General features: G+C 39.5%; 1 protein-coding gene across 12 annotated transcripts in view; it reads left to right on the top strand.

The window, feature by feature from the left end:
- The window catches only part of NFIA (nuclear factor I A), a 392,763-nt gene extending 380,792 nt beyond the window's left edge, over positions 1-11,971 (top strand). For all 12 annotated transcript variants that reach the window (XM_082453615.1, XM_082453621.1, XM_082453620.1 and 9 more), the window contains one exon: positions 4,611-11,971. Coding sequence is in view for 4 of the 12 variants with exons in the window: in XM_082453622.1 (XP_082309748.1) it covers positions 4,611-4,687 (77 nt within the window). In the remaining 8 variants the exon portion in view is untranslated. The remainder of the gene's footprint in view (positions 1-4,610) is intronic.
- The last annotated feature ends 944 nt before the right edge of the window (positions 11,972-12,915 follow it).

Genomic DNA, 12,915 nt, shown 5'->3' with positions numbered 1-12,915 from the left:
TTCAACTTTGCCCTTGAGGCCTTTTGTTTAACTTTTTAATTTGAAAAACAGATTCTGCTGCGTCACAGTCTGTTCCGCCCTCCCCACCCCCACCCCTAGCACCCTCTCCCTTTTTTTGGTTAAAGTGAAATATAGCTATCTCAAACAGACTTGCGTTTCCTTTTGTTTCTAAAATATACATCCTGCCCTCTTAGTGAAAAGTGTAATTAAAAGCCTTTTTAAAAGTCGTTATTTGCATTAGAATGTTTGGTGTCAGCTAAGAAGTTGAGTCTTCATCAACCATGTCTTAGGCACCCTCCTGACCAAATTTTGGAAAGTAACCTCAGTTTCCTAATTGCTCTCCTACAACATAGGAAAGGAAAGAGACTGCTTTCAAAGCTACCAAGAGCCATTTCAGGCTTCCTGCTTACGATGCAGCCGGATAGATGTTGTTTATGGTTCATAAAACCTGACTACTGTGAGTATTCCAGAATCCTGGCAGAATGGGATTCGAACTTTCATGGAGCTGTAAATTAAGGGGTGGGAAGTGTGATAAAACTCCTTAGAGAAAGGTGAAAAAAAAAAAAAAAAAAGTCGCGCTGCAATGGTTAAATGAAATTTTATAAGCACATTCAGTGTGGAGCTGTTTTGCATTACATGAGTTGAATACCTTAGAGACGCCACATCTGCAGGCACTTTATTAAATCCTTAGTCAGCACTTTCCAACCTGATGAGATTACTTCTTCATTTGACTAGAGAAGAGGAAAGCTGAGCTCTGGTCCTGGACTGCAGATTTCTTTTGATGTTTCACCTTGAACACTGAGAGAGGACAATTACCCCCCCTTCCAGCCCCCTCCCCTCCTCCTTTAGCACATCCCAAACTGTAGAAATTGTGAATGTAACAGAGTAATTTTACTTAACTCGAGCCCCCGTGGGAGTGTGGATTTATGGATCTCCAAAACTACTATAGCTGAGAGTTCGCAAGGAAAAGAAAAACAGATCAAAGCTCTGTGTTTACTTCCTTAATGTAAATGTATCAAGATAACATCGTCCGATATTGTATTGTAATATTGGAACTCACTGCAGATAAGGGACAGAGATTCCTTTGTAGTCCATCTGGATACAGGAGGTTAGATTGAAGGGCTATAAAATATGAAGGCAGAAACCATATGAAACCTAAGCTTATGTCAGTAAATATCTGAAGACAATTTTTTGACTCTCCATAAATGAATTTTGTTTAATGTGGCAACATTTTCCCAGTGATTTTCTCCTCAACCCCAACAATTTAACAATCTCAGATTTCTTTAATATTTTTCTTGTACGATCCAAGAAGAAAATGCCCAGAATTATTCGTCAAGTAATGTTTTGAAACTTGCACTGCTTGAATAATAGATTTTATAATAAAACATCACAAGAGAAAAAGGGGCTTTTCCAAACATTATCTTGTTCATTGGACGTCATTCGTAGTTCATGGAAGTTTTTAGAAGTCGAGTGTCTTACACACGTGCGACTATCACACTCGTCCGTAACGGACTTAGAGGGTCTTCAGCTACAAACTGATCATGAGAACATTCGATGAAATGGATGGATTTTTTTTTTTAGCATTATAATTGTTTATCTGCCATCTCTACAAATAAATTATTTAATCAAAGAGCCCTCATTCAAAAAAAAAAAAAAAAAAATCCCTGTGTAGTTCCCCTAACCGGCTGACTTCCCATTCTGGAAAGCTTTGGTCAAGTAGCCGGGTTAATTGTCATGAAGATTAGTGTAATGTTGAAATAAGGACTAATGGTCAAATTATAGGAGTGAAAAAGTTTGAGAATAGGTTTTGGTTTGGGCCTGAAAGGGTTAATTAAGTTTTTTTCACGAGTTCTTAAAGACCCCTAACCCAGGCCTTCAGGAGCCATATTGACACCCCACCCCAGGGCAACTCGCTCCTCTGGTGACATGTTGCTGGTCAGAACACAATAGCCTTCTGTGTCTGCAAATCATTGCTAAAATCATCCCAAGGAAAAAAAAAAGTTTGAAAGCTTTAACGTTAGACAAAAGCCCAAGAGCTGCAGTGCGAGGCTCAAAAACTCGGAGTCAGCAACTTCTATTGATTAAAAACTAACCTTTAAAGTAACTCTGAGAGTGTGTGGTTAGCATTTAAATTTAAACATGTCATGAGTTGATTTGTGTTACTGAATACCAACTCAGAAGGAGTAACATTCACATCGCATTTTTTTTATAATTCCCTTAAGCAGCTAAAGTATTTCATGAAATGTCAATAGGGCAAAAAGAAAAAGGGGGGGTGGGTGGCCAAGGCTGGGCCTGTAGTTTTCTTTCCCATGCAAATATTCACCCCCCAAAAGAAAAGTGTGGAGAGTGAAACACAATAATTAGTCCTTTGTCTAACTTTCCCAAGTGCCAGAGAAAGACAGATTAATTAAATATACAACAGTGTTGGTTTTTGGAGTGGGGGTCTTGCTTGCTGTGTAGGTCATAAATTAGGCAGAATAAATACTTCAATGTGTTTGCAGTGAGCCTGCTACGTCAGAGCCACTGGAAGGTTGGTGGGAGGAGAGCGGAGGGTTTCTTGCTAATGATAGTCACGTCTGGGTCTGTCTGGTTGCTCTTAGCAACCAGACATGATGTAACACCAGGATGAACTTGAACTTGGGGGACTTGAAAAGAGAACAATAGACCAGAGCAATCAATAAAGCCTATTTCAGTGAAGGATTACAGAGCTGCTCTGGGGTAACCTTGTCGGCAAGGCACACACTGAATAGTAAGATGTGTGAAGAAACTTTTTTTTTTCCTTTGCTTTGCTTTTTAAGAGAAGCGTAGAGGCACTGCAGATTTTTGTAGTGCACCAAGGTTGTTGTGTCCAGAAACTGTGGTATGGAAAACTGCTCCCCCTGCTGACTCACTGGGTCCCAGGTGCTTGCTTCAAGAACTACGACACAGTGTCAGATTCAAGAAGTCTGGAATTTCACAACTGACTTAGAAAGTGTGAGAACAGAAATTGTAAGCATTATTCGCCGCACCCAAAGTTTGAGACTTTTGTTAGAGGGCGCCTCGGCTCTAACTAGGAGCCACGTCAGCTAACCGGGAGGCCCACTAGAAATAACAGTTTGGAGTCTGCCTCCCCGCGCCTCTCTTCCCCCCTCTTCTTTCTTTTGTCCAGTTCGATTTAGGCCGTGTGTATTTGCCAGGATGATTTCCTTTCAGTACACAAGAGGCTTTATTGTGTTCCTCAAAGCATGTGGTCAAAGAATAACATCTAAAAGTATACAGGATGAGTAGTTTTTCGGTTTAGGCTTAGGTTTTTTTCAAGTCCTCTGGAGATCAAAGGTAGCTTGTGTGACCAGGAAATCTTATCCCAACCTCCATGTAGCTATCACTTCGCCATTTATCCTGGGATCAAAACGAGTCCCTGCTTTACCTAATTGAATCTCTTGGACACAGATGAGCCTTCATCTGACTGAATCAACCCAAATGTAACCCTTTCTGATGCTGTCAACTCAGAGATTTCGGAAGCATTCACTTTTGCCAGAGGTTGATGATGTTTCTGTGAATAATGATAAATGTGGTGAATTTGGTAGGGTATTTCTGGAGAAAAGTTGTCAAAAGCCGTATACTTTATTTCACTTGTGAAACTGACCCTGATATTAGACCATAATTGGTCACTTTGTTTAGCTAACATAGAAGAAGTGCCAGCATATAGAGTGACGTATCACCAGACTATTGCCCAAAGCTAATCACCTAAGGATTTATGAAAGGAAAAGGTAACTGGGCCCAGCAGGTATATGGAAGGGTCTAAATAAGTCGAATGAACGAAAGCATGTACGAGGGCTATGCAGGTGACCTCATTTTTTTCCTTTGGACATCACGGTAGCTAATAGGATGAAATCTTGATACCACATGATTATTTTATGTCATTTTTGAAAACATTATTTTAGAAAGATTGAGCTTGAGAGGAGCATTTTACATCGTAAAATCTACCTCATGTACATCTAAGGAAATTGAGTAGAAGAGAGATGCTGTGACTTGTCCAAAATCACCCAGGATTCTTGGTACAGCACTTTGTCTACTGTAGCTCCATTTACTCTTATTTCACTGCTGATCATCTGTGCCTGTTACAAGAATGTGGCAATAACATCTCACTGAAAAGGAGACGTTGTGAAATTCATCAGAGAAGACACTCATCATAACGCAAAACCTCTCCCCTCGCCCATTCTCCACTCATTCAACATTTCTTTGTTGAGAAGCTTCTATTCCAGGCACTGTGCTAGGTGCTGAGGGTTCAATCAAAAACCAGATGATGAAGCTTCCTGCCATCCTATAGCTGCCCTCTCCAGACTGCAAAACCCATATATGTATTTCAAGTGGACATAAATACTTTATTTTGTAAGATACACTCAAAACATTGGCAAACCCCAACAAAGGCATTGAATTTCAATTTCAGAAGAGTGAGATCAGTTTCAGTGTCTCAAGATTTACTACTGTTTGTCATTCCTTTACTTTTCCCAGTGAATCCCCTCTTCGTCCCTAACATAGATCTTGATTTCACCGTTGGAAGGACAACTTTTAAAATGTGTTATTTTCCAAATTGTGCCTCTAATTGCACTTTTCCCTTTGTCTTCCAGTCCTGGTACCTGGGATAAAAGTCGCAGCGTCCCACCATCCACCAGACAGACCACCTGACCCCTTCTCAACTCTGTAACATGGACGCATCCTCAACCCAGCGCAGTTACAACTTCACTGTCACTGGAAGGGGAGAATCAAATCAACTTGTACATGGAAACAGCGAGCATTATGGTCCAACAGCAAAGGCCATAACCTTTTGGGATTTTTTTTTTTAATACTTTAGGGACTGTTGTAATTTTCTCATATGGTGCTGGAAATGGTTGGGCTTTGTAACATTTGAAGTGTTTTCCGTGGTAGCGTGAGCATTAGGCGATGCGGCTGGAGAAGGTCTACCCTTGCTCACTGACTTCCCATTGTGACACACTTTCTTTACGGAGCCCGGCTGTTTCACAGTATTTCATGAATTTACCCACACAGGTGTGAGCCTCCTTGAGCAGTCAGGAGACACATGGAGAACTAAGTCTTTTGTAGTAGCTGAGATCTGCAATATATAACTTACGGGACAGTCAAAGGGCAATGTTTTTCTGTAACATATTGGAAAAAGAAAACGCAGTTATGTTCCTTTTTTATTTTTTCTTTTAGTTCGGTTTGGTTCAGCAGTCAGCAGTTAACTAGATAACATGGCCCGGAAGGACAGTGAATCCACTCACGTTGCAGAATAATTCTGAAAATGGCAAACTACTACTACTACTATTCAGTTTTTTAAAAGTTTTGAAATGCTGCACTTACATTTAAAAAAAAAAAAAAACATTTTTTCAACAATTTCAACAATGACACACAAATTCACATGGAAATGGGGAAGATGGTCTGTTTTGACAGAAACTGACAGGAATCAATCAAAACAATCGAATTTTGAATTGAGTAAAGTGCAATTTCATTGGATAGCTAAATATCTTTGTAAGATAGAGATTGTTGAAAATTCTATTTTTGTTTTTCAAGTCCTTCCACCCCAGGACTCTAAATTATTGGGGTAAAAAACAGCCTTGCAAGAAAAAGGGGAGCTATTTTTGCTTTTTATGTTTTTTATTGTTAAACTTGTATCCCTTTAAAAACTGAAGGAAAATTAAAAAAAAAAACAAAAAAACAAATCTAATGGTGCTTTTACCACAATATGTTAACTACATTAAATGCTAATTAATTATTTTCTGTTATCAAAGCACATAACTAAAATGAAATCATGGTATCTGTTAATTTTATAAGCTAGAAGTCACTATAATGGATTATGCCAATTCTGAAAATTTTTACATGTATCAGGCAACATAGGATTTATCAGTTATCAGACACTTCATTGTTCCAGAGATTGTCCAGAAATTTTAAAGACCTTTGCGCCCCTGAACTGGGCTATGGGAAAATAATATTAATAATAATAATGAAACCAATACTGACAAAAATGCTGGTGCCCATTCAGATCAAGGGTACTTGTTAGGGAAAAAAAAGAAGTTTGCACCCCCAAATGTCCTGTATCTTATGTAAAAAAAAAAACCACAAAAAACAAACAAAAAAATAACAAAAAAAAGTGCAAGTGATTTTTCTACCAGACAGCGAAGCACCCCTTTGCTTCCCATGCAACTTCAAGAAGGTTTCCTATACTATACATATATATACGTTCTGGTTGGCAAGCCCTGCTGATCAGAGAAAGTCTCTGCATGTTCTAGTGTTAGTAACTAATTTTTATATAGCTAATGTAGGATAAAGTAGAGTGCATTAAGACACAATATTGTAATCCCTACTCTAGGCACTTGCCTTTAAACTATGTTTTTCAGCCCTTCAGAAGGGTTCTACTACTGTCCTATACAATCAAGTAACTGAAATTCTTGGGAAGACACTTTGCTCCTCATCTTTCCCCCCCGAAACAATGTTGTTTTGTTTTGTTTTTTTTCCTTAATTTGCACGAAAACAAAAATTCCATATCAATGTGCCTTGCCCTGGATAGCGATTATTTGTGGAATTGTTGCACATGCTCCTCTATTGAAAGGGGTTTTTCCCTAGTCAAGCGTTTGGAGACACTTTTTGTAAATGTGACTTTTACGTCAGCCATTGTCAGTTTCAACATCTAGAACTAAATAGAGAGTTAGTTGTTCCGCAGATAGGAGTAGTCTTTTTTGTCCTCTGTGGTCAGTGGCAGTGCTATTCTGAGATCTGTAGATGCTTAGAATATCAGTATTTTGGATGTTGCTGCATTTTACAATTTATTTGGAGTCTTCCTTTATTCCCCTCCCCGCCCCCAGATCTATGAAAATATGCAATACCTGCTTATATCGTGTAGAAAAGCTTAGCTATGATTAATTTTTCTTTTATTTTTTTTATTTGACCAAAGTCGGTGCTGCACTTGACGCAGTGTGTTTTAGGTGTCTGTCTTTGTACTTTATTTGTGATTTTTGAATGCACGTGCGCAGGAAGGGCTCCTCTTAGAGAAGCAGTCAAACTGTGAAGCACTAAGCTGACCCTGCTTCAAGCAATTTTGTTTTTACAACTGTTCCTTTCACAAGCAAGCCTTAAAAAAAAAAAAGACAACTTCCCTTTTCTTCAGCTCCCACACCCCATTTTTCTTAGCAGACTGCAGTCAATCCACATTCAATACAAAGTATATAATGCCCATTTTTATATGCACGTTTTTAAACTTCCAAGTTCTGAAAATTGTTTACTGGTTATCTCTATTTAAGGAAAAAAAAAATAAAATAAAACATTTTGGATTTTCATATGTGTCTGATAAGTGGTTGAATAGTCGTTTGGCGCTGTTGTATGGTGTGATTGTCAGTATATGGTGTCACTTCCTCTAGCCAGCCAGCATACTTTGCCTTCCCCTATAGCACTTAGCTGGGCATTACTTTATTATGACATATGTGCACTAAAAAAAGAAAAAAGAAAAAAAAAAAAAGAAAAAAAAATAGCAGCTTTCAGTGCTTCACAGTGAAGGGAAAAAAGCCTAGACAAACATTTTGTCAGAACCTTGCGATAAGCCAAGGTATTACCAGTAAATTGGTTGTATATACAATAAAATTGCACCCTTTTTTTAAAACAAAACAAACTAAGCAATAGTTTGGGCAGTTTTAGTTGTTTTTAGTGAGCATGTTGTAGTCATGACTGCAAAGAGAGAGATTAACTGCCCACTCAGAAGATATGTAATTTGTATTGTTGTATAGTTTTATTGATTACACTGATTTATTCTACCCTATTTTATAATGCAGGACTTTTGTAATGTTGTTTAAATGAGGAAAAATTTCTGTCAAATTAGCCTAGTGAAATTTCTGATTGTTCATTATAAAGGCAGCGTTCATAGAATGGCTTTTCTTTCTTTCCTGCCCCCCCTCCCTTTGGGAACTGGATTTAAGTTTAAAACTTTCCTGTTTCCTTTTTTTTTTTTTTTGTAAGTATTTAAATACAGTTATTTTTTTTTTCTCTCTCAATGGTATAGCATATTCCTATGCTTGAGAAGTATAGGTCTACTGAAAAACCATTGTAAATGGACGTTACAGGTATGCTGTATTTTTGAAGGTATTTTGTTGTATTAAGTTTGATGAAGCTAAAATTAGGGAACTCTGAACAGATTTGCAGGAAAAAAATGTTTTAAAGGCTTTAAAACATTAGGGAGGCAGTCTAGGGTGATAACGAACGGGGTTAAGTATTAAACACACTAAGTTATATTTTTGTTCATGTTTCACTGTCCAGAAAGCAGCAGGAAACTGTAGTTCAGTTGTGATCAAGCAGGAAAAAAGAAACACCAACAATATGAGTGTTTAACCTTTTTAGACTCAAAGTCAAGCGAAGATTTTTGAGGAAGACTTTGCTACCTGGGGTGTGTAGACTGACAGACTGAGGGCCATCCGTGTTTGAAGGCCCAGCCCTTGATTCTGAGACCCATTTGAACTTTTTCTCTCCCGTCAAATGGCATTAACAATATTGGCAAAGATAAGTCCCTCAAATAACTCTCCATTTTCTTCTTTGGGAACTGAAGTCAGAGGCACAAACACTAAATCATATCATTTTTCTGTATGCTTTTTTTTTTCTGGCCCGTCCCCTTGCCACTAAAACGCTCCTTGTCTGATTATTCATGGGCAGAGGACCTCTTTCCAATGCCGCTCTATCCATCCCACAGTCTTTTTCTTTCCTTTGAGGTTTGAACTAACTTTTCTGTTTCTTCACACCCTGGCATGACAGTTATTGTGTCAGCCCCTCCCTACCCCACAGTCAGGCGTAGGCTACGGGCAAGCCAAGGCACACTTCCCAAAGCTTATATTCTTCATACTCTGACCGGTGAAGTGTAAAGGAACCCAGACTTCCCAGAGTCACAGTATTCAGGCAGCCCATCAGAAGATGCAAAACCCATCTCAAAAAGTTTGTCTTTCGCTTTTCAAACCCTTATCCTCATAGGCTTTGAACTCTGTAGTTACAGTGTCATAAAGTATTTATGAAATCTGGATTAAGAAAAAATTTTTTTTCCTTGTGATTGTTTTTTCTGGGGGGAGGGAGTTTCTAAGAATGTCATTTAATGTACTTGGCATCATATCTGTTTGTCCATAGTGGTGGTGGTCTCTCTCTCTCTCTCTCATTCTCTTTCTCTCTTTCTTTCTTTCTTTTTTTCTTTTTTTCCTGGTAGCAGGCCTCCATAGAACAAATTTAAAACACAACTGGCATGGTAATGTACGGAGAGCTTAAGTGGCACCTCACCACCCACCCTCCGAGATCTGTCCTAAGACATGAGACAGTCTCAGAAAGCTGCACTGCCCCCCAGCACAGCTTTCATTCAAATCAGCTTCCAAGGCCAATTTCGTCCTGAAGTCAATGCATGTATTTACTGTTTGACAGTAAACCCGCTCTGCCTTCTCCACGTCCAAGGCTGTGCATTCGTCTAATTAGTGTCGTGTATGTTTTCCTTTTATTTTTTCCAATAAAAAAGCAGTGGGATGAAAATTGCTTTGATATATAGCAGGTAACATTGAAGCTATTCCATAGCACTTAACTGTAGTGAATACTGTGTCACCAATTCTGAAATCAATTTAATGTTTAATGCAAATCCATTACATGGTGCTATTACAGGCTGACAAAATGATTTACACAAATGTGACAACTTGGGCTCAATTCACTCTGCTTTCCAACAGTGTAAATGCATAGCAGTGTTTATCTGCATGAGAACTATGCACTAATCTATCTGAAGAAAAACTATATCAACTTTGGTATCTACTTTCCGTTTACTTCAATCCTTGCCTTTTTGGTCATTGTTATAATGCCAGCTTTAGGACAGAAAGAATTATAAGAAAACCAGCATAATACCTGATATATTAAAATGTAGTGCCTGTGAAATCTGTATTATATTGCTCTTCTGAAGTAAGATTTTTCTACACCGGTAGCCTTCGCTGTCTGTCAGTCAGGACCTTCTGGTATAGGTGATGTAAAATAACCGTACAATATTAATGCATGCTATTCCATAATGCTTAGTGAACTGTATGAATATTACTCAAAATTATGTTAGTCTTTTTTTCTGACTTGGTTCTTGTCAGCTAGGTTTAAAGGTATTTCACTGAGAATGCAAATTCTGTCTTTTCTTGATTTCGGCTGTTTTCAGTATTTTGGAGGTATACATTTACTTAATTCAGTATTACTTGTGTTTTTGTTTTCGTTTTTGTTTTTTGTTTTCTTTTTCCTAGGGGACAAGCATGGGTGTTTGATTTCAGAAATCAGTCCCTGGCAAGACTTTTGTCTCAAAACGACCATTTGAATTTCAAGAACTCTGCTCTGAAGACACTGAGGACATTTCCAAATGAGGGACATTTTCCTTCACCCTCGACTGAGGCTTTGCTGATCCTGAAGCGTTTTCTTAATGGACAATGTTCAGCCAGGTACCCATGCTTGATCCGTCTTCACACCAGACTTCCTCATATTAAAAGAAAAAAAAAAAAAAAGAAAAAAAAATCTTTATGAGATCACGTGGCTATTTAGTTTCATGCACAGTTGCAATATTTTCTTCAAAAATAAAACTCTGTACAAACTTTGGGCCCGATTCATAAGAAAAAGAAATTGGCTATTAACACGGGATTTTAAAAATATAACTATTTTTTTTTTTTTGGTCTAAATTTGAAATGACTTGCTTCCCAAATGAAATGTTTCATCTCATTTTTTTTTTTTCCTAAGCCAGCACTGATCTGCCTTTTATGCCCCAAAGGGTTACATAATCAAATTAGGCGGCCGGGGAAATGGGGAGCAGATACCAGAAATGCTCAGAAAGATGAGGAGGACCACCTGCCCTTGAGCACGGTAACGGGGGAGGCAGCAGCATGTGGGGGGTCAGGACCTTGCCTGTGTACCAGGCATCATGAATTTCCACTTGTGGACTCCTGATGCTATTTACTTAAAAAAACAATTTCCAAAGTACATCTGGACCACAAGCATATATGGTGGAAGTGCCACCTCTAATCCAACCAGAGCACCTTCAGGGTGGAAAATACTCCCCAGGGTGTGCGATGTGAACTTGTGTCTCTCCACGGTGGTTTCAAGGACAAATGGTGTCCAAAGAATGGGGCTCTTTTTCCTGCTGTTTTTATGCTCAGCTTCTTAAAATAACACAAGCTTTCTTCCCTTTTTGATTCTATTTGTGTTACTCTTATTTTGTTAATTTTTAATTTTTTTTAGTAATAGTCTATAATTCAGCACTTTTTTTTTTTCAAACATCTCAACCGAAGGCCACAAGGCCACTGGCTATGTTGGGATGGAGGCTTGAGAGAGCTGCCCTTTCTCCCTGGTCTCCGACTGCCTTTCTGCACTGCAAAGGCATTTCGTAGCATCACCACTGAGGTACTAGCTAGACCCAGAGCTGGAGCTTTATCAGATTCTAGGAGGTCCTTAAGGAAGACTTTCAAAGGCAAATACACGACCCCCTCCCCTACTGCCCTGACCTTTTACCAGAACAAAGTTCACCGGGGGCTTTTCCCACCACCCTTGGAAATCTGTCTGCTCAAGATACCTCGGTTTTTTTTCATTTCAAATTGTGCAGGGAGGGGATTAAACACTTCCAGTGATGAGAGAGCTGTTGTGACACTAAACACCCCCGTGTTAATAAGTTGGCTTGACATTTGTTTTTTATGAGCCGGGCCCCCTGTGCCTCTAGTATACTTGTATTGACTCTCATAGTTACCCTTTTAGTTTGACTGTGTTCTGTGAAAATTTGTAATTGGTTGAGAATCACTGTGGGCGTCCATTCTTATTCAACTAAATCTCCACAGGTTTTTTGAGCTGGTGTGGATTAGTTTAACTCTTGTATTCAACCATTAGTGCTACCACCTTCTCACATTACAATACAATTACTGGAAGCAAGTACTGCATTTCCTATGCAACAAAAAAGGAAAATAAAAAATTGCTAATGCTATGGAAGCTGTGTCATCATTTGCTTTAAATCATACCTGGGTGGTAGTGTTTGAGTGACAGTTACGGGTGTGGATTGGAGTTTTCCCGGAAGACAGACGGTCTCTCTGCACCATGGCGTTTGCATTATCCTTGATGGATGTCAGGCACCTTGTGCCCTTCACAGGGTTCTCATGGGCCATATTGGCTTTTTTACCTACTTAGGCAAATGCAAAACTTCACACTCACATAGTGCTTACCATGTGCCTGATATTGCATCAGTTCTAAGTGCCTTAGATATTGCATCAGTTAGGGCCCAGGCAGGAACTAGGAAAAGGGTCTAATAGGTTTTCCACCACACGTACAGCCGCCACCCCTGAAGTTAGGGAAACAAAAGTGAAAGGTCGGGTTACCAGAACCTAGGAGCTCCAAGGAGGGACCTCCCACAGACGATGTTTGGATCTTTACTGAGAGCAGTCACCATGAAGGTGGGGGGCACCACATGGCTCGTACTCAGACCTCTCAGAGGACGTGGGCAGCCGGTGCTGGGACCGCCGAGGGGTTCACAGCCAAGGGTATCAGCACTTCTGAGGCAGTAAAGCCTGACTGGTGCTGGGAGAGTTGAAAGGAGCTGGGGCTGATCGTGCCTCCATCCTTGGCAGCTGTCACATTGTGGGAAGGAACTGAACCCAGAAGGAAGTCCCTTCTTGCTTTCCTTCCTACTCCTAGGCTCCTGCCAGGGTCTCTCACTGGCTAGATCTAACCGGAGCCATCTGGCAAAGGAGTCTGGAAAATGTCGTGAGAAAACTACCAGCCCCACAGAACAGCATACGGAAGGGTAGGCTTGGAGACCAAAGACAATAAGTAAATAAATACATATCTTAATCCGTTTAATCCTCACAAGCACGCTATGGGATCGCTACTATTTCTAATCCCCCTTTTACAGATGAAGAAATTGAGGCAGAGAGA

Source organism: Balaenoptera physalus (assembly GCF_965194825.1).
Source record: "Balaenoptera physalus genome assembly, chromosome: 1".
Lineage (NCBI taxonomy): Eukaryota > Metazoa > Chordata > Mammalia > Artiodactyla > Balaenopteridae > Balaenoptera > Balaenoptera physalus.
Note: the sequence above shows the minus strand (reverse complement) of the source record. Positions and strands in the feature narration are given on the sequence as shown.